Raw genomic sequence first — 26,697 nt, 5'->3', positions numbered from 1 at the left:
AGGAAACTATCAACAAATAAAAAGGCAATCTACTGAATGGGAGAAAATATTCTCAAATTACATGTCTGATAGGAGATTAAAATCCAATATATATATTAAAAACTCATACAACTCAACATCAAGAATGCAAACAACGCAGTTTAAAAATGGGCAGAGGATCGAACTGACATTTCCAGAGAAGACATACAGATGGCCAACAGACACATGAAAAGATGTCCAAGGTCACTCATCATCAGGGAGACGTGAATCAAATCCACAATGAGACATCACCTCACACCTGTTAGAATGGCCATCTTCACAAAGATAAGAACAAGCATTGGTGAGGCTGTGGGGAAAGGGTACCCCTGCGCCCTGTTGGTGGGAATGTAAACTGGTGCAGCCATGATTAAAAACGGTATGATTGTACTTCAAAAATGAAAAATAGAGCTATCATATGATCCAGCAATTCTGGGTTCAGAATTTCCATTTCTGGGAATTTAACTGAAGAAAATAAAAATACCAACTCAAAAAGATATCTTCACCTCCATATGCATTGCAGAATTATTTGTAATTGTTAAGGAAACCTAAATGCCCGTCAATGGATGAATGGATAAAAAAATTCTGATATCTATATCTATATCTATATCTATATCTATATCTGTGTCTATATCTATATCTATCTATCATGGAAAATATATACATAGATATATATGGAAATATAATTTTTCATGGCTGAATAATATTCCTATATATGTTATTTTCCTATATAGGAATATTATTCAGCCATGAAAAAGAATGAAATCTTGCCATTTGTAACCACATGGATGGAACTAGAGGGTATTATGCTAAGTGAAATAAATCAATCAGAGAAAAACAATTATCATATGATCTCACTGATAGGAGGAATTTGAGAAATAAGACAGAAGATCATAGGAGAAATAAGGGAAATATGAAGCAAGATGAAACCAGAGAGGGAGACAAACCATAAGAGCCTCTTAATCTCGGGAAACAAACTGAGGGCTGCTGGAGGAAAGGGGGGTGGGAGGGATGGGGTGGTGGGTGATGGACTTTGGGGAGGGTATGTGCTATGGTGAGCACTGTGAATTGTGTAAGACTGATGAATCACAGACCTGTACCCCTGAAACAGATAATACATTATATGTTCATAATTTTTTTTAAAAAAGAATGAAATCTTGCCATCTGTGACAACATGGTGGACTTTGAGGGTGTTACACTAAGTTAAATAAGTCAGATAGAAAAAGGCAAATATTATGTGCTCTCTCTTGTATGTGGAATCTTAAAAAAATGCTCAGAGATACAGAGAACAGATGAGTGGAGTTAGGGGTTGGGAGAAATAGGAGAGGGAGGTGAAAGAAAGAAAGAGAGAGAGAGAGAGAGAGAGAAAGGAAGGAAGGAAGAAATAAAAGGAGAAGGGAAGGAAGGAAGGGAGGAAGGAAGGAAGGAAGGAAGGAAGGAAGGAAGGAAGGAAGGAGAAAGAAGGAAATAAGAGAAGGAGGAAGGAAGGAAAGAAGGGAAAGAGGGAGGGAGGAAGGGAGAGACAGAGAGAGAGAGGGAGGGAGGGAGGGAGGGGCACCTGGTGGCTCAGTTGGTTAAGTGTCTGCCTTTGGTTCCGGTCATGATCCCAGGGTCCTGGGATTGAGCCCCGAGTCAGGCTCCCAGCTCCGTGGAGAGTCTGCTTCTCCCTTTCCCTCTTCTCCTCCCCCATGCTCTATCTCTCTCTTATCTTAGATAAATAAATAAAATATTTTTTTAAAAAAGGAAAAAATAGTAATTTTTATTATTCCTATAAACCTCTGAATTCTCCCCCTTACTAATGTTTACATTGCAATTAGTCTTAATTTTAAAAGAAAGTATTAATTAATTTACTTTAAAATAAATTAATTTTAAAAATAATTAATTAAAATTAATTTATTTTAAAAATAAAAATAAAGTGGCTTTGTTTTCTTCTGCCTCGCTGTCTATCTTGTGGGCTGCCTGGGGTTAAAACTACATGAGATTTCACCACTTTGCCTTGGTTCATGAAAGGGTCTGTGATGGTATATTCCCATGTCTCTGAGATCCCTAATGAAAGAAAATGGAAGCAGGCTGGAGACTATAGTCATCTTCTAGTTTGGGTTCAAATTCCAGCTCCACAATTTGCTAGCCTCATGGATTTGGCAAGTCATTTTTCTTTTCCAGGCTTCAGTTTCTCAATAAAGGAGTTGGGGCTCCAAAGAACTTTCCAACCCTGACATTTTCTGAGGTCAAAAACAGGCTGAGAGACTTCTCCAGGCCCTACCTCATGTCTCATATCATGGATATTAGAGGCCAAAAGCTGATTTTGGAGCCATGATTCTTCACCAGGACTGTGTTACCTGAATCACTCATAGAACTTTGTTTAAATGCCCATGACTGGGCTTCCTCTCTAGAGAGGTAGCTCTGGGCTGGAGACACATACACTCAGTGAAAACAATAGGGCCTATAAGAAATCAGGCAAATCTGAAGTGGAAAGGAACATGAGGCCAAGATGGTTGTGTGGGTCTCCAGAAACCATACCATATTTCACAAGGAAGCCAATTCATGCCTTGGACAATCCCAAGATACTCCAAGCTGATACTTTCATTTCCTTTACATTTTTCCCAACAGCATATAGCAGTTTACTTTGGCTGCTGTAACAAATTACCCACAAATGCAGTGGCTTTAAGCAACAGAAATTTAGCCTCTTCTGGGGGCCTGAAGTTCAAAATCACAGTGCTGGCAGGACCACTCTTCTTCCAGAGGTTCTCTCTCTCTCTCTCTGTCTCTTTTTTTAAATAAACATATAATGTACTATTTGTTTCAGGGGTGTGGGTCTGTGATCCATCAGCCTTGGGATCCTTCCTTGACTTTTGCAGCTTCTGGTGGTTGTGGGCATCCCTGGGCTTATAGCTGCCTCACTCCAATCTGTTTTCTAGTAGTACACTTGTCACTGGATCTAGGGCCCGCACAGATCACCCAGGATGATCTCCTCATCTTGAGATCCTTAACTTAATCGCAGCTGTAAAAACTATCTTTCCAAATAAGGTCACATTCACAGGTTACAGGGATTAGGATGTGGACGTATCTTTTGGATTACCTAGTCAACCCTCTACACCGCAGGTTTGAGTTTTCAACTGCCTTTGTATCTTACATAATGGAATTGTACTAGAATGTACCTTCTTGTGATGCCTCCATTTTTAAAATACGGGGAAACTGAGGCCCAAGGAGAATACTTGACTTACCCCAAATCACATGGCTAAAAAGTCTTGAGGTTTAGAGATAACACACATGTACCTCCATGGGGAATAGTTAAATACATTTTAGATAAGCCATGCATTTTGGTATGGGTTGTTGTGGAATATTATACTGTCATTAAAAAGAACATAGCTGATCTAGTGGGGCTAATGCAGGCTGATATTCAAAACTTACAGTTGAATTAGAAAGGGAAGCTACAGGGGCACCAGGGTGGCTCAGTGGGTTAAGCTTCTGCCTTCAGCTTGGGTCATGATCTCAGGTCCTGGGATTGAGCCCCATGTCAGGCTCTCTGCTTAGCGAGGAGTCTGCTTCCCCCTCTCTCTCTGCCTGCCTCTCTGCCTACTTGTGATCTCTCTCTGTCAAATAAATAAATAAAATCTTTATTTTAAAAAAAGGGGGAAGCTACAGAATGACGCTTACAACCTGATTCTGTGATGTTCTATCCATCTGTGTGTTTCTGTGCACACAAGGCTAAGAGGCCACACAGGGTAGAGGTTAGAAACCAGGCTCCAGAAACTGACCTGGTCCTAACCCCTTCCTTTCCACTCATCAACACTGGTTTTGGGCAAATTACATAGCCTTGTAGAAATTCCCTTTCTTCCTCTGTAGTATGGAGATGAAACAATGCTTAGCTCCTAAGCAGATATCAGACAGTGGCTACAAAGTACTTAATTAATGTAAGTGATGGGAAAATAGTTATTGTTATTATTATTAGCTTCATTATTATCAGTAGTTTTATTATTATATAAAATCTCAAAAAAAGTTTCTATTTCCATTTAAACATTGCAGATTAAATGCATACATTTTCATTAAAATGACAGTAAAGGAATTTGAAGAAGCATTAATATACCCCAGCAAAGAAAGCAAGAATCAAGAGATGTTAATAAAATCTTAGAATAATGTAAGCAGATGGACAAGTGGTACAGAACTTATCCGAACAGACTCAGGTGAAATCCAAGCTTTAGAGAAGAATATCTACAAGTGAGTCAGGCATGTCCAGAACCAGAGGGCAACAGCTCAGAATTGGAGGCCCAGGTGCCTCTAGAGACAGGGCAAGAGATAGAAGTGAGCACAGGAGGACTGGTGAAAGTACCTCCTCACATCCAGCAAGATACATATTCCTCTCCTGTGCACCACTAGAGCTTTCTTCTCTGGACAGATAGATCCAAACAGGCTCTGGCCTCCAGACACCAAATAAATCTGAAGAAGGTGCCATGGCACCTGGCTGAAAATGGCATTAGGAGAAATTCTGCACTCACAATGGTAAAACTTCTGGGCACCTTTGTCTACTCGACTCCCAGAAAGCCAGTGGCTGGGTCCTGAATTTAATGTCCTCCCCAGGAAAGAAACTGGAAGGATCCTCTCTGGGAAACCCACTGTCTTAAGGAGAAAGATGTTCAGAAACTGTGATTTGGGCTGCCCCAGTGAAAAAGGTGGATCATGGCCTTGTTGCTCAAATAGGTAGCCCATCTGTCCACAAACCCAGCTCATATCCACATAGTTTTTGGTCAACTTTTTGCACAAAGATTGCCAGCCATTTGGGGGAACACCTCTTAACATGAAAGAGGAAGACTAAAGGCAAAAAGAACTTGACAAGAAAACAAATAAGAAAGCAAACCCTCACTGCTCAGACAGTGCAACAGAAGAAAAAATGTCTTAATCTATAATTCAAAGCTTTAGAGAGAGAAAATATTGCATTTGTTAAGTGAGAACACGATGCTATTCAGAGAACACAGAAGAGCTCTTAAGTACAACAGAAATAAAAACATCGAATAAAAGAATTAAAGATAAAATAGAAATCTTCTACAATAGCACTGTAGAACATGGGAGGAAAAAAGATTGATAAAAACATTTTCTTAATTTTTAAAATTAAGTAACCTAACATCCAAATGCTAGGACACAGTAGGAATTCTAAAAAGATCAAATGAAATAACAATTCAGGGCACTTTCTTACAACTAAAAACCATGGGTTTCTTGATTGAATGGATTTACCTAGGGCCCAACACAAATATAAAAAAAGAACCACACCAAGGTACATAATGGTGAAATTCAAAAGCAACAAGGATAAGGAAAGGATCCCAAAGCCTAATGCAATGACACCATACTATCAATGGCTGGAAGTGAGAATAATACAGAGACATAGTTCCAGGGTTGATGGCACTACAATTTTACATTAAAGGAAACTATCGCTGATATGTGAGAGCTAAATGAAGACACTGTTAAAAGTACAAAATTTTGAAACTTTAATTCCTAAGCATCTTGCCTCAGGAAGATACTGAAAGAAATGTTCCACCAAGACAGGAAACAAACCAAAGAAAGCAAGCCATGGAACCCAGAAAATCGGGGATCCAAACTAAGAGAAGTGCAAAGGGAGCTTCCTGGACTATGGGCAAGAGATATTCAAGGCTGACAGCTGTGCAGTGACCTGGAGGGCAAGCAGTGGTAGGAGACCAGTGATCCTCAGGAAATGACTCCAAGTGGAGGAGGGGGCAGGAATGGATCTCAGAGATTACCTGGTATGTGCTAATTTTCCCAGAATAGTTTCCATTTCTGAGAGAGCTGAGGACATGAATTAATGACAGGCAGGTAAGAAACTAAATAAAACATAAAGCAATTGTCAACTCCAGGAAAAAGAAAAAGTTATGTAAGACAGGAAATGCAATTAAAATTACTATACTATGTGGTATCACTATTGGTGTATTAGTGAACACTACATGGTCATAATAATAAACACCAAATATTGATTTAACAAAAAGATAAAACTATAACTAGAATGGTGAGAAGGTAACTGGGGAAACTAGTGTAGAAGCATATTTTTATCTTTATAATAGGAAGTCCACCGATGATGTTTAATACAGAAAAATAAAGGATTATTAGTGTAGAGATGCTATTTAGAAAGAGGTAAGAAAATGCCAGGAGAAATAACTAAAAGCTGAAAATGGTTGCATCTTGGCAGAAGAATTGAAGAGGGCAAGGATAAGATGGAAGCTTTTCTTTTTCATTATAACAAGCCTTTCAGAACGATTTGACCTTTAAAACTATATAAACTTACTTCCTTAATAAAGAGTCAACATTAAATCTAAAAACAACCAAAAAACTGATAACCCCTAGGGATAAGAGTGAAATATGCTCTATACTCATGTATCTCCAGTTTATTTTACAGTGGGAATGTGTTTAAGTATGGCTTATATTAGAACTAGGGGCGCCTGGGTGGCTCAGACAGTTAAGCATCTACTTTCAGCACACGTCATGATCCCAGGGTCCTGGGATTGAGCCCCGCATCCAGCTCCCTGCTTTGCAGAGAACCTGCTTCTCCCTCTCCCTCTGCCTGCCGTTCCCCCTGCTTGTGCATTCTCTCTCTCTGTCAAATAAATAAATAAATAAAATCTTTTTAAAAACATCAAAAACTAATGTTTTAGTGGTTAACAAAAAGGATCTCAAATTTGAACCCAGGACTTGACTTCGTTGCGACAGGGCCAGCTAGCATCTGAGACAAAAGGGGAAAGTTGGACGAGCAGGACGTGCAGGATTTGCAGCAACAGAGGGACAGGGGGAGGGAATTCCCAGCTGGGAAAAGACATGGTGTATTTGGCTCAAAACAAGAAACCCACACAGAGACTTTGGTTTGAAGCTTTGGAAAACATTTGTTTTCATTCCTCGTAAAAAATGGATGACGAACGGAATTATTTGAAATGAGATTTTAACAAGAAAAAAACTAATAACATTTCATTAGCATTTCTTACCAGCTCATTATTAACAAGTCCAAAGACTTATTTTAAGAGTTTCTGTTTCTTTATAATCTCCAGTGAAAACCATCAACACCAGGAGAGGGTTTCAAGTTTGTTTGTTTTTTGTTTGTTTTTTCTAAAAACATTCCTCTTCTTATAAACATTTTACTTGATCTGTATTTTTGCCACCACTTCCAGAGTGCTTTCTGAGCTTATTAATGTGTTAAAGAGGCACTTAAAGCCAGTGTGGGTAGAGAGAAAGGACATGTGCTTTAGAGTCACACAAAACTTAATATGAATTCCAGATACTGGCTCATTAACTGTGTGATCTTGAGCAATTGACTTACCCGCCCTGGGCTCTAATAGTCCCTAGACAGCAAGGACGGGATGACCTATCATTAAATATCAAATTAAGGAACAGTAATGAGGAACCTAGTTGGTGCTCCAGAAACAAAATAACTTCCTTTTCCCCAATCACATATACAGAAAAGTACTCAAGTACTAATGATTTAAAAGACTTATAGTTTCATCTGAGTTGGATTTCCTACATTCACTTGCATTTTGATCACTTCTGGAAAATTCTTGCCAGTAATTATCACACAGGGGTCAGAGTCTGGTAGGGCCTAGTGAAAACTTCTGTGACAGGCTTGTAGATTCATGGTTGGGCCCTGGCCTAGGATTAGAGATATCTTAAGGCTCCAGCTCATCCAAGTTGTTTAAAAAAAAAAAGTCAGTAGTTGTGGTGCAGAAGGCAGATGCAAGGAGGAGCAGTTCAGTGTGCAAATGGAATGGGAAGATAGTGCAGGTCCAGGAATCCAGACTCTGAGGCTAACTGCAGACCAGTCCTTATTGTGCAACCTTGGGAAAAGTTCTTCAACCCTTCTGGGCCTTGGCTTTCTCAGTTGGCAAAGACAATTCTAACTCCTGCTTTGCCAGGCTCAATGATTTGGGTTAGGGTCTTCAAGATGAGAGTGCTGGTGTCCATATGCCTCTTCTCCCAGGATTTCCCCTCTGTTTTTCCCACTGTGGCTGAGGTGGGATGAGGGTGGGAGGGCAGGAAACAGCAGGAGCCTCAGGCTTTCTATCTTCTGAGTCCCAGGGGTCTGATAGGAGTGACTGATGGCTTATGGAGGTCTATGTCCCTATCACTATTCCAAGCATGTTACCTCCATCAACTCATAGAATCTTCTAATGGTTCTAGGAGGCACGAATTGTTATAACACCATTACACAGATGGGAAGACTGATAAGACCTAGAGAGACAACAAATGTGCCCAAGGTCACACAGCCAGTGAGTGAAGGGTCAGCATTTGAACCTCAGCTTTCTGGCTCCAGAGAATGGCATCCCCACTCACCACCTGCTCAGGAAACCCTGTCACCTTGAGCCTGTCCCTTCTTTGATCTTGGGGTATCTTACCTCTGCTCGGGAGGGGTAAGTAGCAAGATATGAGTGGGAGCTGGCAGACCCACATGGAAATGATGGTCTTTTCCTCCTTTACCATTTTCCCCCTGTCTGGGTTCCCAGACCTAAAAGGACCAGCCATCAGATCAGAGGCTACTGGTTGTCCATGCCCATCTTCCTGTTTCCAGGACACCCAGATCCCCTGGGGCCTCCTCTGAGAAAAGGACAGCAATAAGGACAGGAACCAAGAGCTCAGCATTCAAGGGTGCCCAGTTTGCTGTCCAGCTACTCCACTGGGACCTGTGGGGCCTGGAGCCAGTAACAGAATTCAGAGCCTTGGGCTTCTACTGTGTATGAGGTGGGGCAATTCTTCATTTAACTGATAAATATTGAAGCCCTACTGTGTGCTGAGCACTTTCTGGGTGCTGGGGATCCAGTGGGGAACTATAGTTACTGCCCTCCTGACGCTAGGCATCAAGTGAAGGAGAAACAGAATATATAAACATATAAGCATGTCTTCTGTCATCAGATAGTGATTTCTATGAAGACAAAGAACACCAGGTTAAGAGTGAGCCAAAAGTGCTATCTCCGACAAGAGGAACAGGAACAGCTTCTCTGAGAGACCAAAGCAGAAAACATGAGAGAGAGAGAAAGAGAAAGAGAAGCATATAAATACCCAGGGGAAAAAATCATTCTAGGCAAGGGCAAGTGCAAAGGCCCTGAGGCACAGGTGAGTGTGCTGTGCTTGTGACATAGCCAGAAGGTTGGAGGAGATACCATGGCATGAGTGGTCAGGAAAGTCACAGAGGGCAGGGGAGTCAAGTCATGTAGGGCCTTATGGGCTGGAATAAGGGCTCTGCATTTTATTGTGAATGAGATTGGAAGCCATTGAGGGGTTCACACCTGGGGAGTTAAGTGTTTCAACTTAAGTGTCCAATAGATCCCTCCAAGCAGCAAGCAAGAGGGTCTTAAAAACCATAGGGGGAACCAAGAAAACACTTGGCTGGGGGCAAGCATATGGAGCCCGGTCTCCAGAGTCAGACAGACTTGGGAAAGCGTCCCAGCCACTACATTTAAAACTCATGTGACCGCAAAGTAATTCTTTCACTTTCTCAGGCCTCTGTTTTCCCATCTATAAAACAGGTCATCGAGAAGATTCAATGAAATAGCACAGCAAAGCACAGTGTACAACACACAGCACATTGTCCCAGACAATACTGCTAGGGAGGTCACTTTGCACGCAGGACCTCAAGGGGCCCTCGCAAAAGCCTCGTGAGATGGACACCCAGAGACGAAATGGCACATACTCGTTCAAGGAAATGAGTACTCGGAGAGAAAAGTTGGCTGCCCAAGGCCACCTGGTCCGGAAGTGGCAGAAGTGAGACAGGAATCCAGGCCCTTGGCACTCCTGCTTCCTGCTTCCTGACCATGTGAAGCTGGTGAGGAGAGCGTCCTTGTGGAGCCTCAGATGATGCATTCCACCATGCGTGAAACGGAGTTCGCGGTGGTATGCAGCATGAAGGAGCAGATGCGTCCAAGGGCACAGCCAGGGACTGGAATATGGAGAAGCTGCTTATCTTCACTGAGCTCAGCCCCAGTACCTCCAAAGGACAGAAAGGAACTTGGGACAATGCAACAAGAAGACTCAGCCAAATAAGAAGAAGGCTTCACCTGGAACATGGTAGAAAGAGTCCTGGACTTGAACCCTGGGCCTGAGATTGTACCCTCTGCGGCAGCTCTGCTCCCTCTGTGGCAGCTCCACTCCCTCTGTGTCTGCCTTCAATCCCCTCCTCTCAAAGCTGGACCTCCCCTTCCAGCCAAAGATGGATCATAACATCTCCACATGCAGCAGTGATCTTACGTTAAGGGGGATTATTAACTAGCATAATGTATATTACCTATTAAAATGAATATTTCTCATGTATTTGTGTCATATTCAATTAGTGTCTGTTTCCCCCTAGAATCTAGGCTCCACTAGGACACAGGTTCAGTCTTTTTCCCCCCTCACAAGTACATTCCCAGTGCTGGCCCAGTTCCTGGTATATACTTGGTGCTCAATAAACACTTGTAAAACGAGTTAAGAGTTCCTGGTGCATTATGGGTATAATAAATGCTAAATAAGTGAGTGGACAGAGAGGTGAGTGGATTCACTGTTTCACAAGGTAGTGAACATCCCATTCCTGGAAATGTACAAGGAAGCAGAGAAGCAGAGATTGGCTGCATTCATTCATTCATTCATTCATTCAACGATCATCATTGTTCTTCCACAATGTGTCAGCACCCATGGTATGCACTGGAGTCAGCGTTGAACATCCCAGTGAGGCAACCAAACAAGAAAAGAACGGATAATGTCTGGGGGTGACAGGTACTAGGAGAGAAAAGAATATAAAGCAGAGAGTTACAGAGGCACACAGCCATCTCTTAAGAGGTATGAAAAAGAGGGGCACCTGGGTGGCTCAGTTGTTAAGCATCTGCCTTCAGCTCAGGTCATGATCTCAGGGTCCTGGGATCGAGCCCCACATCGGGCTCCTTGCTTAGCGGGAAGCCTGCTTCTCCCTCTCCCTGCTGCTCCCCCTGCTTGTACTCTCCTCTATCAAATAAATAAAATCTTAAAAAAAAAAAAAAGAAGTATGAAAAAGAGATGTTCAGATGATTCTCTTCAAGGAGCAGAGAAGAGGCTTAGGCTGGAGGATTCCAGAATCCCTTCCAGGAATACGCCTTGTTCCCTCCATGGCTTCAGAAGGAAAACTGGTGAGGGAGTCCCTTCACGGTGGATTCCTGAAGCAAGAGGTCTTGGACTGAGTTGGACCAAGTGACCTGAGTAGCCTGACCTCACTCTGTTTCACCTCCCGGTGTGACACCAAGACTGTCACCGACTCTCTCTGGCCCTCAGTTTCCTCCTCCTCCTCTCAAGATGTGCACCTATGACTGGGGGTCCGTGTGCCTGACTAGCTCTCTGATTCTGAGCATGGAACTCCCAGAGTTCCAGAGAGTTCCCTGGGGAAGGGGGGGAGGGCGGGGAACGACACATCATCCCTGAACCAGGCAGCAGTGCCTGTTGGCATGCTGCCAAGAATCCCTCCTCGTAAAGCTGAGGTTCATGGGGAAAGAGGCGTCCGATTTTATGAAGACTTGTTTATTAGCTGAGAGGTTACTCTTACCTGTGCCCAGACCCCTGGAGTTTCAGCTCTGCTGACCGGGTCAGCGGCACATGAGCCTCCAGAAAGAACTACCCAGAAGCCATCTAGTAGTTGGGGGCAGGACCAGCGACATCATTTATAAGGCCTGGTGCCGAATGAAAACGCATAGCTCCCAGTTCAAAAAGCAAGATGTTGTGGGGGGAAGCGCTGTTAAAGGTACTCATGTATAAAATTTTTCCTTCCCTTGTACCCTTACTCTTGACCGGACCTGGACTTTCCTATTGCTACTTAGTATCGCTCCCCCTTGTGCCCTCACAGGCATCCTGGCAGGTGAAGGGAGACACTCACAGGCACCTGAGGGCCCCAAACTGTGACCTGGCATTCAAGCACACAGTCCATCCAGTGGCCGGGACCCCCTTGGCCAGCCACCAGATCTCAACAGTGGTGGGAAGTTCAAGTTAGGAACCTCCTCTTCCTTTGGACCCACTGCCCCAACCCATCTCAGATAGTGATCCCTGGGGGTACTGAAACCTCTGTACTGGGATTTACTAGGCACCTGGATGATAGGTGGGCAGGAGGCTAACCACCCACAATTTGCCCACCCAACATTTGCTTTACCTCTAAATGCCATAGGGGTGTGCACACAGCACTGACTCATTAGGGAGCCAGGAAGCGTGTAGCCAAGAACTGTCCCATGGAGGCAGCTGGTGACAGGTCCAAGCCCCCAGAGCACTAGGCGTTATTCATAAAACAGAAATTCAAAGCCAAACTTCCTAAGAGCTTCAAGGTGGCACCTGCAGCATTAGACCCCAAGCTGAGGCCCTTCTGAGAGTGGGTCCCTGTGTGACTGTCCTGGTCACTGGCCCATGAAGCCAACCCAAGGAAACTGAAATGGGCCCTGTAGTTCACCAGGTGCGGTGGGGGGAAGGGCTTCATCTAGTAAACTCTTTCAAAGACGTTCTCAATCCCAGTGAACCTAGCCAGTGCTGTGCTGGACCAGCAGCTGGGCACCCTCCCAGAGGGAACCCAGAACTCCAGCAACCTTTGAACCCACCCAGGAGGATCAGATTTTACACAGGAAAATGAAGAACCCCCAAGATCAGTGAGTACCTCCAAATTCTGGATCTTCAGAATCCAATAATCCCCGACCGTTTCCGGAGCTCCTAAGATAGTGATGTTCCTCCATCTGCTCCATGCTCTGCTACTTCCAGCAGGCACTGGAATTTTCCTTGTGACCCATCCCTAAAGACACGTGCCTGCGGGATGCCCGCACAGATCTAAGTACTCTCCCGAAGCCAGTTCATCTGAAATCACCTGGGGTGTCTTAGATTTGCCAGGCTCTGCCTTCTCACTCCAGGTGGACTCCCTCACCCACTGAGTGATCAGGTCACCCCACGGGGCCACAGTTCCCTCATCTGAAAAATGGGCAGCGAGCACGGCCCTTACGGCTGCTCGATGATGAAGATCAGAGATGACTAGAGTCGTGAATCAGTTTAAAAGCAGAGATGTTTTTGATCAAGATAAATCACTTTCTACCAGATCAAGATAAACAACTTTTCTACCAGAAAGCCAGTCACTTTCTGCCACTGAAGGATGGTCACAGCCTCACAGTTCTGCCCAGGTCAGTGACTGGGGACCTTTGCACCTGCTGGTCCCTTGGCCTGGAGGTCCTGTATTCAATCTAACGTCCTCTCTGTCCCTCCCCAGGAAGCACCCCCCACACACCCTCTCATCATGTACCACCTGGTCTGGGAGCCTCCTCTTCCCTTCCAGTCCCAGGCCAGAGGCGTCCAGTCTCATCCTGAGCTGCTCAGGGACAATCACTTTGTCCTGTCACAGGATCGTGCCCAGGACCTCTCACTCAGCCAGCTGGGCACAGTAATAATTGGTTAAATGAGCGAGTGTCCCAGGAACTCTACTGGCCACTTTACAACTTTTTAACATAAGAAAGTAAATTAATCAGGGAAGCCTGGGTGACTCAATCAGTTAAGTGTCTGCCTCTGCCTCCCGCTCAGCTTAGGATCCCAGGGTCACGGAATCTGTTGAGTCCCGCACAGGCTCCTTGCTGGGAGGGGAGCCTGCTTCTCCCTCTGTCTGCCACGCCCCCTGCTTGTGCGCGCTCCGCTCTCTCTCTCTCTCTCTCTGACAAAATTTTAAAAAAAGAAAATAAAAGAGAGGAAAAGGGAAGTCAATTGGAGGGGCAAAGAAGAGCGAGAAGAAAAAAGCGACCCCTTTGCGGGGTCCTCACGTCCTATCTGCACCTCCCGTCTCCCCCGCCCTGCTGTCGGGGGACCTCCGGAAGTCAGACGCAGGGTCCACCCCCTAGAAGTCGAGGTCACGGCGCAGGGGCAACTCGGTACAGCGGGGGAGCACCCGGGCACACCTGCCCCAAGCCGTCGCCCGCAAACCTGGTAGTAGTTACTGGGCCGGGAATTTCCTGACCCAGTCGCGCAGATTCGCTGCGCGCAACACCCGCCCAGGGCCACCGCTTTACCACCACCGGGAGGAGCATTAGATCTCTGCGCCTGAAGGCCCAGCCTCTCCAGGGAGTTTCGGGAGGAGCGGAAGCGCTCAGGAAGGCTCCCGGGGCGCCTCCTTGCGTCCCACCGGAGTCACCGCGCGGTGACGGTTCTAGCTCAACCCCCATCTCTTGAATCTCTTCCCCGAGACCCCTGAACAGGTGGGAAAAACTGGGGAACCCGGTGAGGAATCCAGGGTCCTGAGGGTTCACCCAGAAGCTGCTGGATGACGGTGAGTGCGTTGCTTGACATCTCTGGACCACAACTGACTCGTCTGTGAGGGGGAATAAAGAGAATAGTTTCCTTTTAAGGCCATGCAGTGAATCAAGTGAGAGTACGAGTGTGGGATGCCTGGCACAGAAGCTCAGACTCAGGAGATGAGGACCTCGCTTCCCCTCCCAAACCCTACTAGGCCCTTGCATAAAAAACAAAAAAATCTGTAGAACCAGAGCCTGCCTTCAGAGAACTCTCAGGAGGAGAGGACATGGACAGATGAACTCACTGCAAAAATGGAAGCCCACCCAAACTCTGCCCCACAGCGGAGGCCCTGGGTCTCTGCAGAGTCCAGGGGACTCCGGGAGGGGAGCTGAGAGCCAAGCCGCAGAGTCTAGAATCTGAAAGACAAGAAACATCGTTGGGGTCCGGAGCTGCTTCTCAGCTTACCCTCACACCTTCTGTGGTGTGGGAGGGAGGTCTGTCACAGAAGAGAAGAGGCCAAGGAAAAAGCTTCTTTCTGGCCCTGGCAGGCCACCATCACTGCTCCTGTAACTGGGGGCATGTCTCCTACTCAGCCCCCACTGTCTTCCTTAAAGCCCCACAGAGTTGCTGAAAACCAAAGCCGACCCTGTAGGGCTCCTGTTCTAAACCCACCAAAGGTCAGTTCCAGGCCCACTGGCTGTTCCCACCTCAGAGACTTTGCACTTGCTGGTCCCTCTACAGGTAGAGTCTTCCTTTGGCTCTTTGGAACTCTCAGCTCCTCCTCCCCCATCGGATCCCTGCCCCCACTGCTCCTCTGAAGAGGGGTCCACTCTGACTATCTCCGCTGTGCTCCCAGTCCTCATCCTGTTATTTTCTCCCTTGCAATCACTCGCTCTACCTGAAGTTCATACTTATTTGTTAGTGTGTGGGTCTTGTTCAATTGTCAATGAATGAAGTAATGAAGGAACACTGGACTAAAATCAGGGATGCAGACTCTGCCCAGACTTTCTGTATGACCTTGGCCAAATCCCACTATCCCTTCAAGCCTCAGTTTTCTCATCTGTAAATGAGTACATGAGCCACTGGTGATAATGGCATATCTGTAAAACGGCATCCAGCCTGGTTTCTCCACTCCCTCCTGGGTTTAGGGATTCGAGAAGCACCAGAACAAGGTCAACTGTTAGATCTTGACCATGGTGGGAGGGGTTCTGCCAAGTGCTGCTGCCTACAGTAAATGCTTCCAGGTCCCCTCCTGGGCATGTGGATGAATTTCTGCATTCACCCCTCTGGAGACAGCAGCCAAGATCAGTGGACACAGATCTGGTCTTAGACTCCTGTGTGATCTTTGGCAAGTCACTCACTCACTCTGTGCCTTGATTTCCTCACTGGTAATGTGAGTTAATGAGGGTACCTGAGTCACAGAGAGAGGATTAAAGGAAGAATCTCTTTTAATTTCGAATTATATATATATATATATAAAAATTAATAAATTCTCAGTCGCCCAGTCTTCCTTCCTTCTTTGGGTCACCCTTCGAGGACTAGAACACACCTCCGCTTCAGCCCCACCCATCCCTCCAGCCTCAGACCAAGCCCCTAACGGCCACCCTGCCCCTCCCCACTCCCGCCCCCTCCCTCTCAGGATCAACCTCCTGACTTCCAAGTGGCTGGGGCTGCCTGGGGAGCCACCGGGAAAGAGCATGCTCATGGCCATCCTGCCCCTGTGCCCTGTGCTCTGGAGGTCTCAGGGCACGGTCCTGGTGGGATCAGCTCCAGCTTCCCTTCACCAGCCTGGGAGTGACTCCATTCCTCGGACCAGGAAACCAGGGCTCAGAAAGTCTAAGTGGCAGGGCTCAGCAAAGTCTGGGTCAGAAGCTCTTCTCCAGCTCTCATTCTCTGTGCGATCTTGCTTGAGTCGCTCATCTCCCTGTGTCTCTGTTTCCTCGCCTGTGAAATGGGGATACAATGGTGCATGCATGCCTAAGTGGGGATGTGTTGGAATAATCCCCATGGACCACTTGGAGAGGTTCAGGAGCAGGCAGGGGCCCAGCACATGTCAGCTGCTGTCACATTATAGCAGGAACAAGTCTACAGTACTGGGAAACCGGCTGGCATAACAGACCGCTTGCCTTAAACATTAGCTTCCAGTTGGTGCGGCCCTGACAGTAGCTGTTTCTCTGGTAGAGGAGCCCCAGCTGCCACAGGGGAATTGAAAGGCGTCAACAGAGAGAAAACGGGGTATCTTTTAACAATAACATCCCCAAGCCCGAGTCCAGCCTATCCTCCAGGAAGTTCATCTGAGTGGAGACAAAGAGCAGGACTCTGCGAGGATGGCCAGAAGGTCCCTGGAGGGGGAGACAGAGAATTGGCCCGGTGCAGGGGAGACTCTGAGGTTGCCGGGACCGCGCGCTGGCCACCGCGCCACACAGCAACACCGCAAGCGCGGCTCCCGATGCCCACCTGCGAGCGTGTCCAGAGCCAGGAGTGCGGCTCGCGGAGACTCACAGACACACCGCAGCCCTGCATGTCTGTCAAAACCCGCTTTCCGCGGGTGGGTTAGGGGGCAGTGACCCTGGTCCCCAAGCTGCCGGTTCAATCCAGCTTCCCTGCGGCGCAGCCTGGAGCCAGTCTCCTGGCCTGTAAAACGGGCAGCAAAAGCTGCCACGTGGGACTGCTGCTCCCCCCACCGCAGAGTCTCAGGTCCCGGGGCATCCCCTCCGTTGGCCCCCAGGAAGGCCCTGAAGTAAGAACAGGCTTTGAATTCGCATTAACCACCTCTAAAAATCTGTCTTTACTGCATCCCGTCGCGGTGCTCTAGGCCCTTATGAGCCAGGCATTAGGGACATATTCCAAAGCCTTGGAGAGGTGCAGCGACTTGCTAGAGACCCCACTCAGACAGGCAGAATCTGATTCCAGACCTCATGTTTGAGGCGTGGGCCTGATTGTCTTTTGGAGTCCCCAGAAAGGTACACACACACACACACACACACACACACATGCGCGCGCGCGCGCGCGCACCTTTGAAATTCGTCTCTTTTAAGTACTCATGATCCATGTTTAATTCTGTAAATGCCAAGCATCTCACAGAGCATTTCATGTTATACCCATAATAATAGGAAGAGATTGTTACCATGATTCTACACTTTATATATGGGGAAAGTGAGACTCAGGGAGGTTAAGTAACTGGCCCAAGGTCACACAGCTAATAAATGCCCAAACCAGGATTCTTAAGACCAGATGGTCTGGCTCCAGGCTGGCGATCCATCACTGTCTTAACCCTGGGGTAGCTAGCTGCTTCTCAAAGCACCGCCTTCTCAGTGGGGGAGCGGGGTCCAGTGGAGGGGGGAGTGCTGGGTGACTGGATGGACATTTCCAGATCTTGAGCCTGAGTTCAGCCCAGCCAGAGCAGGCGTGGGATCTGATTCCCTGGAAGGCATTCTAAGACTCTGCAGAGGCAGGAGAAGGCGGGGTGCAGAAGGGGGTGGGAGTGGAGGGAGCATTGTCCCAGAGGAGGAGCCCCAGAGGAGAAAGGAAAGCTGGTCACCACAGGGCTCAGGCAAGGGAACTCCCAGCATTCCCTCAGGCGGTTCTAACAGCCTTCCAAGTAAACGCTCTGATCTAAAGATTGACTCCATGCACCCGGCGGAGACTCTTCCCTGGGTCCTCTACATGGTGTACCTCCAGCCAGGCACCCACTGTGCTCTGAGCTGTGCTTTTTGCTCCTGTGTCAAGCTCATCACCCAGTCTGAGTAGCTTCAAAGGGCTTTGGTAGGCCTTTCTTTGGTAGTCCCTTCTTGTGGCTGGATGTCCAGAATTTCTGGAGGTTGATCCCACCTCCCATTCAGTGTCTATCTCTGGGTCTCCCCCACCAAGATTATGTGTGTCTCCCAGTGTCACTAGGCTCTGGGTGGCAGAACTTCAGTAGGGACGTTGAAGCGTGCGGCCTTAACAATGTATGTTTGCCTCTATAAGCTGGAGCTGTGTGTTTATCAGGATGTGTGTGTTCATTGTGGGTTTTGGGTGTGTGTTGGCTTGCGTGTGTTAGCTTTGTGTGTTCAGAGTGTGCAGCATATGTTGATTTCGTGTGGTTGGGTATCTGTTGGTTGTACGCCTATGTGTCACATTGCATTTGTTTGAGAGGTGTTGTCTGGGTGTGAATTTGTTGGCTACGTGTGTATGTGCTGGGTGTGTGTGTGCGCGCTCGCTGGTTGTAGGTGTGTTGGGTGCGTCTTGGTTGAACATGGGTTGCATTGTTGTGTTAGATGTGTGTGTGTCGCCGTGTATGTTGGTGTGTTGTTATGCGTTATGCGACGATGATGACGATGACGACGAGGACGATGAGGACGCGCTAACGTAACAGCTCTGTGTCAGAGGGAGCCTGCTCCCGCGTCCTGCTCCTGGGCGGCAAAGAGCAGGGGCTGTAGGCCCGCGGGGCCGCGGGAGGGCGCTGTGCAGGAAGCAGGCCTGTGCGATGAGAGGGTCCTCCCAGGCTTGGAGCAGGGGTGCTTCGCGAGGCCGGAGTGGAAGCTGTCGAGTGGAGAGAAAGGAAATCCGAGAGTCTGGAGTGGGGACTGCGGGGGCTCGGGAGAATGGACACTTGGTGGTCGTGGGTAGGGGGCAGTGAAGGTGTTTCCCAGGAGCGGCCGGAGTCGGGGCTGGGGGAGTGTCCCGGCGGTGCCGCGGTGCGAGCGGCTAGGAGGGCGGGGACGGAGCCGGGGAGGCCCCACGGCCCCGGGGGCCCGGCCAGGCCGGCGCCAGCTGCCAAGTTGAAAGGCGGCCGCAGCCTCTCCTCGCTGTTTCCCACTGCACCCCCAAGGGCTCCAGGCGGGGCGCAGGCCTGGCTCACCTCCGGGCCGCGGGTCACTAAGGGGGGCATCGTTCGGTACGGGACCCCTCCAGCCTCACGGCCCGTAGGATTCTCACTTGAGGTCCCCCGCCTCCTGAGTAATTGTCTCCACTGGGTCTCCCGCGCGACCTGGGCCCTCAACCCCGGGGTCAACCGGCGGAGAAACGAGCCCTGACACAAGGCGCTCTGGGCTGGAACTCTCCAGCCCCACCAGGCCTCGCAGATCGGCGACCGCCTGGGAACCCTCGGACCTGCGCGGAACGAGAGCGCCCCAGGGCCCCTGCCGCGAAGTACTCTCTCCTACCCGGGCTTCCAATCCTTGGACCTTGGGGCTTTTCGGTCCAGCCTGCGTGGTCAGAAACCTGAGTTTGCAGGTTAAGCCTTTGCTTCCTTCCCAACAAAACGAAAATGCCGTCACAGACAGCTTGTAGGGCAGATGAGATGTCCGTTTTCCCGAAGAGACGGGCCTTGCGCATAGTCAGAGCATGAAGGAGTTAAATTCGTGGAGCTAGGGCTGGGCTCCCCGAGGCCGGTTTTCCAGCGATAGGCCCGCATCGTGGATCTTTTCTAAAACCTAAGAGCAGTTCAGGCACTAGGTGACCCTCAACAAGGGAGGACTGGGCAATGGGGGAAAGCCTAGAAAGCGGCGTGGAATCTATGTTCGAATCCCGCTTTCCCCCTTATGGGCTGTGTGACTCTGGGAAATCACGTAACCTCTCTGGACCAATATACTCTCTTGTTTAAAAAAAAAAAAATCCCACAAGGTTCTTGGGAGGCGCGGGGGAGGCGGCTTGCACAGGAATTCCTCTGGGCGCCATAGGTGGTGACTCGTAGTGAATGATCCGGGGTTTTCTGCCGAAGGAGGAAGCTGATCTGTAAAGGACCAAGCTTGGGAACCCTCTTCCCACTCTGCCCTCGCTTGATAAACAAGCAACTGAGTTCGAAGGACTGGGCTGAGGGAGAAGCGGTGCCGAGCCCCGCCGCCATTTCCCGCCAGACCTGGCTGAATCTGGCCCAGGGTCTTCAGCCCACACCAGTGCGCCGCTTCGATCTAACCAACATTTATTGGGCACCTTCTGTGTACACGCTGTATTGAAAAAGGGAATTCGAAAACAAAAGCGGGGGAAAGAAAGAGCTAGGCGAAAAGAAACAAAAATCGGGAAAGTAGGGAGCACGGGAGTGGAAGGAAACCTGGACCCAAGCCGGCAACGCGGGCGGAGGCGAGCTAGGAGGCCGGTGCGAGCGGGGGTCCCCGGCGGGCGACCTCCTCCACCCGGCAGAGGTGCTGCGTGGGGGAAGGGGGCGCGCCCGCCTCGCCTGCAGCTACCGCCTCTCTGGAGCCGCGGCGCGTCTGCAGAGCGCGAGCCTTGCTCATTACTGCAATTATGTTGCTCTAAGTTTGCCTCAAACCTAAATTGCCAAACTTCGAGGAGCCAGGAGGCCGGGGAGTCCGAGCCAGAGGAGACACCTGATCCTGCCCCCACCATTCCCCTACCCGCACTAGAGTAAAAGACTCCAGGGCTGCGGACGCACCGTGAACTGGGAAAAATTAGATCCACCACTATTCTCTGGGCGCCCTCTCCCGCGGGGATTCGTTGACACTTCCCCAAAATCCCGGGAGCGGGGAAGCCGTCCCAGGCCCATTTCGCAGATGAGAAAACTGAGGAACAGAGAAATAGAATATCTTCCCTACCCAAAGTCACGCAGTCAGTAACCAGCAGAGCTGGGATGAACCACGTCGGCTTGTCTGACTTCAAGTTCAATACCATCCCCAGGACAGAAGATTCACCAGGGGTGTTCCAGAAAAGAACCCGAAAAATCTGTAGGAGTCAGTGTCCTGCGCTCCGTTACTCTTGGGTTGCTTAGTTTGTAGAGAGGACACAACTCCTTTCTGTTGTGAAAGCAGCGATGTACCTCAGCCTTCAAGGGTCTTTAAAGGACTACGTGAGTGTGAGACCTTTTTAGGTCTAACTCCTCTCTCCTGGGGAGGAAGAGGCCCAGAATCGGGTTCTGGCCGCGCTTATGGGAACCCAGGAATCGGGTTCTGGCCGCGCTTATGGGAACCCAGGAGTCTGTATGGAGCGGCGAACTGCGCTCTACCGCAAGCTTGCTTTCTTTTCTTAAGGAGAAGGAGTTGTGCGATTTGGGGACTTCAGCCCCAGACTCCGGGACGGAGCGTTTGCCAGAGCTATCGAAATTGGAGGATGGGAGACCCAGGGTACCCTGGAACTTGCCCCGCACCATCTCAGAGTCCGCTCGGAGTGTCTGCGCGCAGTTCTGCGCTCTCTTGGAATTCCTAGGCAGAGCTCCGGCCCCTGGGGCTAGAAACCGCTCTATGTGCCCCAGACTCGGTTTCCACCCTGCACCGCGGCCTCTAGCTGCGGAGATGTCCACCCTTCCCAAGTCCAACGCCAGGTATTTGGAGTTCTAACAATTCTTGGCCTGCTGGCTTCCAGGGTTAACAACTCGCTGCAAAAGCTACCTGTCCTGCGTGGAGTTTTGAGGCGCCGGGGGAATGCGGGACTGAAGCAGGGCCAGGGGAGGGAAGGGCACGCAGATCTGGTGAGAATTAAGCCAAGGCCCCTAACTCAAAAGGGAACAGAGCGGTGCCTGGAACATAGTAGGCTCTGTTTACTAGGAGGTCATTTTCTGCCATCAACATCCTTGCAGAATTCCCCCCAGAAGGCTAAACTTGGCGGCCATTCAAATACATTCTCCTGGAAGCCTGAATTTAACCTACTGTATAAAAGAAAAACCGAGTTTGTGAGCATTTGGAGGCAGGGGCTCACATAAAGGACACGCCAAGGTGGGAAGTGTACTGTCGCCTTGGGTTTTCAGTAACGTGTTTTGTTTTTTGGGGTCGTAATAGGGAGTGTGAAGGCGTTCACATTCTGGCAGCTCAAAATTAGATCCACAAACCAGGTCTACACCAGCCCAGCGAGTTAGAGAAGCAAAGCAATGGCTTCCACCCCCTACCTGGCCTCCTGTGGGAAAAACAGGTTTGCAGGGGTGGGAATTGTCTGGATTAGCTGTCTACAGTCATCAAACCATTTGGGTGATTCGCTTTGTTTTCATAGACAGGTTAAAAGGGAAGAAAAAAGAAAGAGTCGGTTATGGGTCGCCTGAGCAAGTGTCGATTTCAGCTTAAAGTGAATTGGAAAATTGAGCCTAATTATCCTAGGTAATTGCTTCAATTCTCCACTTGACTTTGCTAACGCAGATCTGTCCTGCGTGTTCAAAAAGACACCCCCCACCCGTCCCTGAATATCCTGTTGTCACCTTTGAAAGGTGCTAGTGTAAAACTACCATGGAGCTGAAAACCAATTGTATATGTGAACAGAAGGCAAGAAGTAAAATTCAAATAAAAGCCTAAATGAATGAAGAGATCGTTTCTTGTAGCTTAAAATTAATTTATTTAACAAATATAGCTATAATATAAATGATAATAAAATTTCAAATATACAGTATATTACACACAATCCCTTCCAAAGGGATTCTTGAGAGTCACACAAATGTACTGTTAAATAGAACAGGAGTTTTAAATTTTATTTTACAGTTTTTTTCTGGTACTGGTGAGAGAGGTCCCTTCAACCTACCTTGGCAACGCATCTGTGTCCCCCCCCCCCCCCCCCCCCACCGAAGCAGACGTTTTGCAGTTGAAGTTCTCTTAAGTTTTCCGATGGAAGGACCGGGTTTCCATCTCCCCTAACATGCTCTTCTCTTTTTCTCCAACTGTTCTTATTTTCCAAAATCTTCACACGAGAGTTTCTCTGTGCCTCTCCCGCCTGGTGTCAGGATAGGACGCAGCCACCCAGTGCCGATCCAAACACTAACTTTGCTGGGGACCGCTGGGAAGTCTACACCTCTCTAACCCCAGTTTCTCCATCTGTAACACAAAGGGTAGATCTAGATTCTAGAAGAGTGTTAAGGGCCTCTTCCAGCCTCTTTGGGGAAGGGGATCAGACATTGGAGAGTGAACGCAAGGAGCAGCCGAGAATAAACCGATAAACCGGAGCAGCGTGAGGGGTTCAAGGGGAAGGAGCCGGGAGGTGCTGAACAAGGGAGCTCCTTGGGGGATGGCTCCTGCCGCTCGCAGGAGCTCTGGGCTGGAGGAATCAGCTGGGACCGCAGAGAGGCGACCCTGGGACCCTCTATGTAAGGTGGTACATGCTGTAACCCACGTGGGCTGTGTAGAGTCCCACGGGGGCCACGGGCAGCGCGGCGCGCTGGAAGGGGCCCGAGGCACCGTAAAGTGAGGCGCCCGCCGCGGCCGCTACCGCCGCGGGGCCGCCGAGCGGGAAGGAGAGGCCAAAGGCAGCCGGTGGCAGCATGGGCTTGGCGGCCATCTTCAGCTTTTCTAGCTCTGCCTCCTGCAGTCTCTTGGCTTTGGCGCGGCGGTTCTGGAACCAGATCTTCACCTGCGTCTCGGTGAGGCTGAGCGAGCTGGAGAACTCCGCGCGCTCGGCGATGGACAGGTACTGCTTCTGGCGGAACTTGCGCTCAAGCGCCAGCAGCTGCGCCGTGGTGAAGGGAGTCCTCGGCTTGCGGTTGGTCTTGTGCTTGCGCAGGGTGCAGGCCGGGGGGCTCAGCCGCCCTAGGGGGCCGAGAAAAAGGCAGGGCGTTAAGAGAACGGCTCGGGAGTGTAATCCGCCCACCGAGTAGCAACAGTAGTCAATAATACCAGCTACTCATTTTCGTGGAGCACCTCGGGGCCAGGCACTGGGAGGGACACTTGGAAAAGGTTTTCTTCAATTGCCGCACACCGCGGGGTAGACGTTCCTGTCTACTTCTCGCGAATGAGGAAACAAAGATTCTAGGTGAAACGGCCGCAGTTTCAAGGCCCAAACTTAACTGGGAAGAGGTGGAACGTCTTAATGCTAGGCGGCTTCTCCAGAAGGCCTTCCTCAGCGGGCTTCCTCCCACCCACGCCTGTGTTGGCACGGTAGGTGTTAATATGGCCGATGGAACTTTAGGCCCTGCGCCCACCCCGAGATCACATCTAGTTTCATGAATTGGCTAAACATGTATCTGTGCCCACCGAGTGTTCTGCGCTAGGCTAGGCGGTGGTGTGGCGTCGAACCCAGAGCTCGGAATTCCACTCTCTCCCTTGGAACAGCGTGTTCCTACAAGGTTCTAAGGGCCCTCCCTGGGGACCCGGAGGGGGAGCAAAGCCTGCTGTCAGATTGTCAGGGAGGTGGCACCGGGGCCATTTCTCAAATATGGTGCCAGTGGGGGTGGGAGGGGACTTCTAATTGTCTCCATTGTCTCCTGAGTCTCTCCCACCCCCAGCGCCTTGGCCCTCCCGACACACACAATTGGGAGTGGGTGGGCGAGGGGACTGTAATCACTTGTCCCGACCTGTGTCTCCCATTGCAGAGATCAAAGGTGCCAGGCTTTTTCTTATGGCTTCCAAAAGTACCTCAAGGATGGGTGGTGAGCGAGCACCCCAACAGAGGGCTCCCGCAGGTCTGAGACTGAGTCCTCTGGGCCAGTCAACCCCTGCCACACTGTGCAGCAGAGGCCAGATAAAACGTAGAACAAATTATTTCCAGGACAACAGAGATTGCAACGACTTTGGGGTCTGGGCAGGGGCCCTAACCGAATTCCCAAGTCCTGGGGAGGCAGCTTTCCCTATCCAGCAACCTCCCTTGGGAAAAATGAATTGAAGTCGAGAATGTTTCACCATGCGGGTTTTGCCTAAGCATGCATTTTTTTTTTCGTTGTTGTTGTTTTAAATAATGATCCTTCGGACTCACAGACCACCAGGATATGAGTCAAATGAAACCTCGTGCTAACATTCCCCCTTCTTCCCTGCTCCAGGCCATTGAGAGTCCGGGAAGCAGTTGGCCCCCGACTCGCTTTCCGCCCGGCCACCGGAGGGGCGGGCGCCGAGGAAAACATCACTCCCTTCGGTAGGGACAGCACAGCCCGGGGCCACCTTCTCCAGCCATTAGGCCCAGGGAGGGGTTGGCCTTTCAAAGACGTTTAATCCCCTGATAAAAATCATTCCTCAGCATCACGCCATTGAATTCGGGTTGCTATTATGCCGCGCAAAATAATCGGAGGAAACGAGGAAAACTTGGGAATTTCCCGTGCTCCTGAAATATCTCCGAGCGTGTTTGCTCGGACAGACAAGCCAGGGGGCCATGAGGCCTTGGAACGACCCCGAACGCGCCTTTGACGGTTGGAGTACGCTTCAGGGGCCCAGTCCGCAAGGTTTGGGAGCTTCCCACCGCAATGGAGGGGGCACCTCCCACTAATTGACTTGGTGCCCCGCCCCCTCCACTGGAACCTGAGCGCCCCCTCCCACTAAATGACCCATCCACCAGGAGCACTAAGTATCTTCCTGAAACTTGAAGGGGGAAGGGGAAATTTGCAAGAGGTTAAGAACCTCTGGGCAAAGAGACACTTTATTGCGGGGCGTGAGGGCAGTCTTCTACTGCGAGAAAGTGAAACTCTGAGCGCCGGGAAGATGTCCGTACTACTTGGACCCACCCGTAGGGATAACGGCAAAGTAACAGGGTTTGGGGGCAGTTAGGGAATTGGGGACTCCTGGGGTCCTTTGATGGGGGCAGGAGGAGAGAGTGCCCAGAAACCTTGTCCTACAAGTTAATTCCCACCCGCAGCGTCCCCTGGCCAAGGCGGAGAGCCCTCGAAAGTGGACCGAGAGCTGGGTTTCAGCCAGGTCTCCAGCCCTTTAGCTGATGGAGTGGGGAGAAGAGTAAACCCTTCCTCCCAGCCAACCGATCTGCAGCACCAGCTCCAGGTACCCAGCTGCAGGTACGCAGCCGCTGGAGACAAGCAGGCGCCAGCGCGCGGCCTCGCGCCCGCGGTTCCCGCACCCCCCCCCCCGCCCTCGGCCCTCTCCCCTCTCCCCCGCCGCCTGGGTTCCTGGCTACTTACTGGCTGGGGGCGGGGAGAAGCGGGGGTTTTGCATCCACGGGGTCCTCTCGGGCTTCTCGGGGCTCTCGGCTTTGACCAGCGCATCTTCTGGCAGCTTGAGAAGTCCTCCCACCGAGAAGTGGCCCAGTGGCCGCGGCGAAGACGGCGCGTCCGGGGCTCCCAGCGACCCGGGCCGGACGCCCAGGGGCTGCGCAGAGCCGCCCACCGCCTGTGCGCCCTCGGAGGCCGCCAGAGCGCTCTCCTTGGCCCCGGGCTTCCTGTGGTCGGCCATGAGCGCCTCCACGCTGAAGGGCAGGAGTGAAGGGGATACTTTGGGCTTGGCCCCCTCCTCGTCTGCGCCCATGGCGGCCGCCGTGGCCGCCGTGGCGCTGGGGACCTGGCCCCCGCCTCCCCCCGCCGGCTTGCCGAAGGCGGAGTCCTCCACTTTGACACCGAGTGGCAAAGAAGTCATGTCAGCAGCCGGGGCCATGCAGAGCCGGGCCCCCCTTCCAGCCGCAGCACGGCCCAGCCGCCGGGCATGGGCTTCGGGCGAGCTGGGAGCGCGGCCGGCCTTTGGGAGCGCCCGGGGCCCTGGCCGGGCGGGCCCTCGCGCGCGCGCCTCCCGCCCCTCCCCAGAAGGCCAGCTCCGGCGCTCGGGGCCTGGTTCCTCGCAGGCGCCGCAGCGCAGGCCGAGTTCCCGGGCGCACTCGCCGGCTCCGGGTCGGGCCGCAGCT

At 50.2% G+C, this 26,697-nt stretch overlaps 1 protein-coding gene across 1 annotated transcript; it reads right to left on the bottom strand.

The window, feature by feature from the left end:
- Positions 1-23,167: 23,167 nt before the first annotated feature.
- LOC111149256 (msh homeobox 1) lies at positions 23,168-26,453 on the bottom strand. Its single transcript, XM_022506214.1, has 2 exons — positions 25,985-26,453; positions 23,168-23,675 (listed from the first exon to the last, which is right to left on the bottom strand). Exons 1-2 carry the CDS (start codon positions 26,451-26,453, stop codon positions 23,233-23,235), a joined length of 912 nt encoding a protein of 303 aa, XP_022361922.1. The 3' UTR covers positions 23,168-23,232.
- Between the last annotated feature and the right edge of the window lie 244 nt (positions 26,454-26,697).

Source organism: Enhydra lutris, unplaced genomic scaffold, assembly GCF_002288905.1.
Source record: "Enhydra lutris kenyoni isolate GAN:26980312 unplaced genomic scaffold, ASM228890v2 scaffoldscaffold21, whole genome shotgun sequence".
Lineage (NCBI taxonomy): Eukaryota > Metazoa > Chordata > Mammalia > Carnivora > Mustelidae > Enhydra > Enhydra lutris.
Note: the sequence above shows the minus strand (reverse complement) of the source record. Positions and strands in the feature narration are given on the sequence as shown.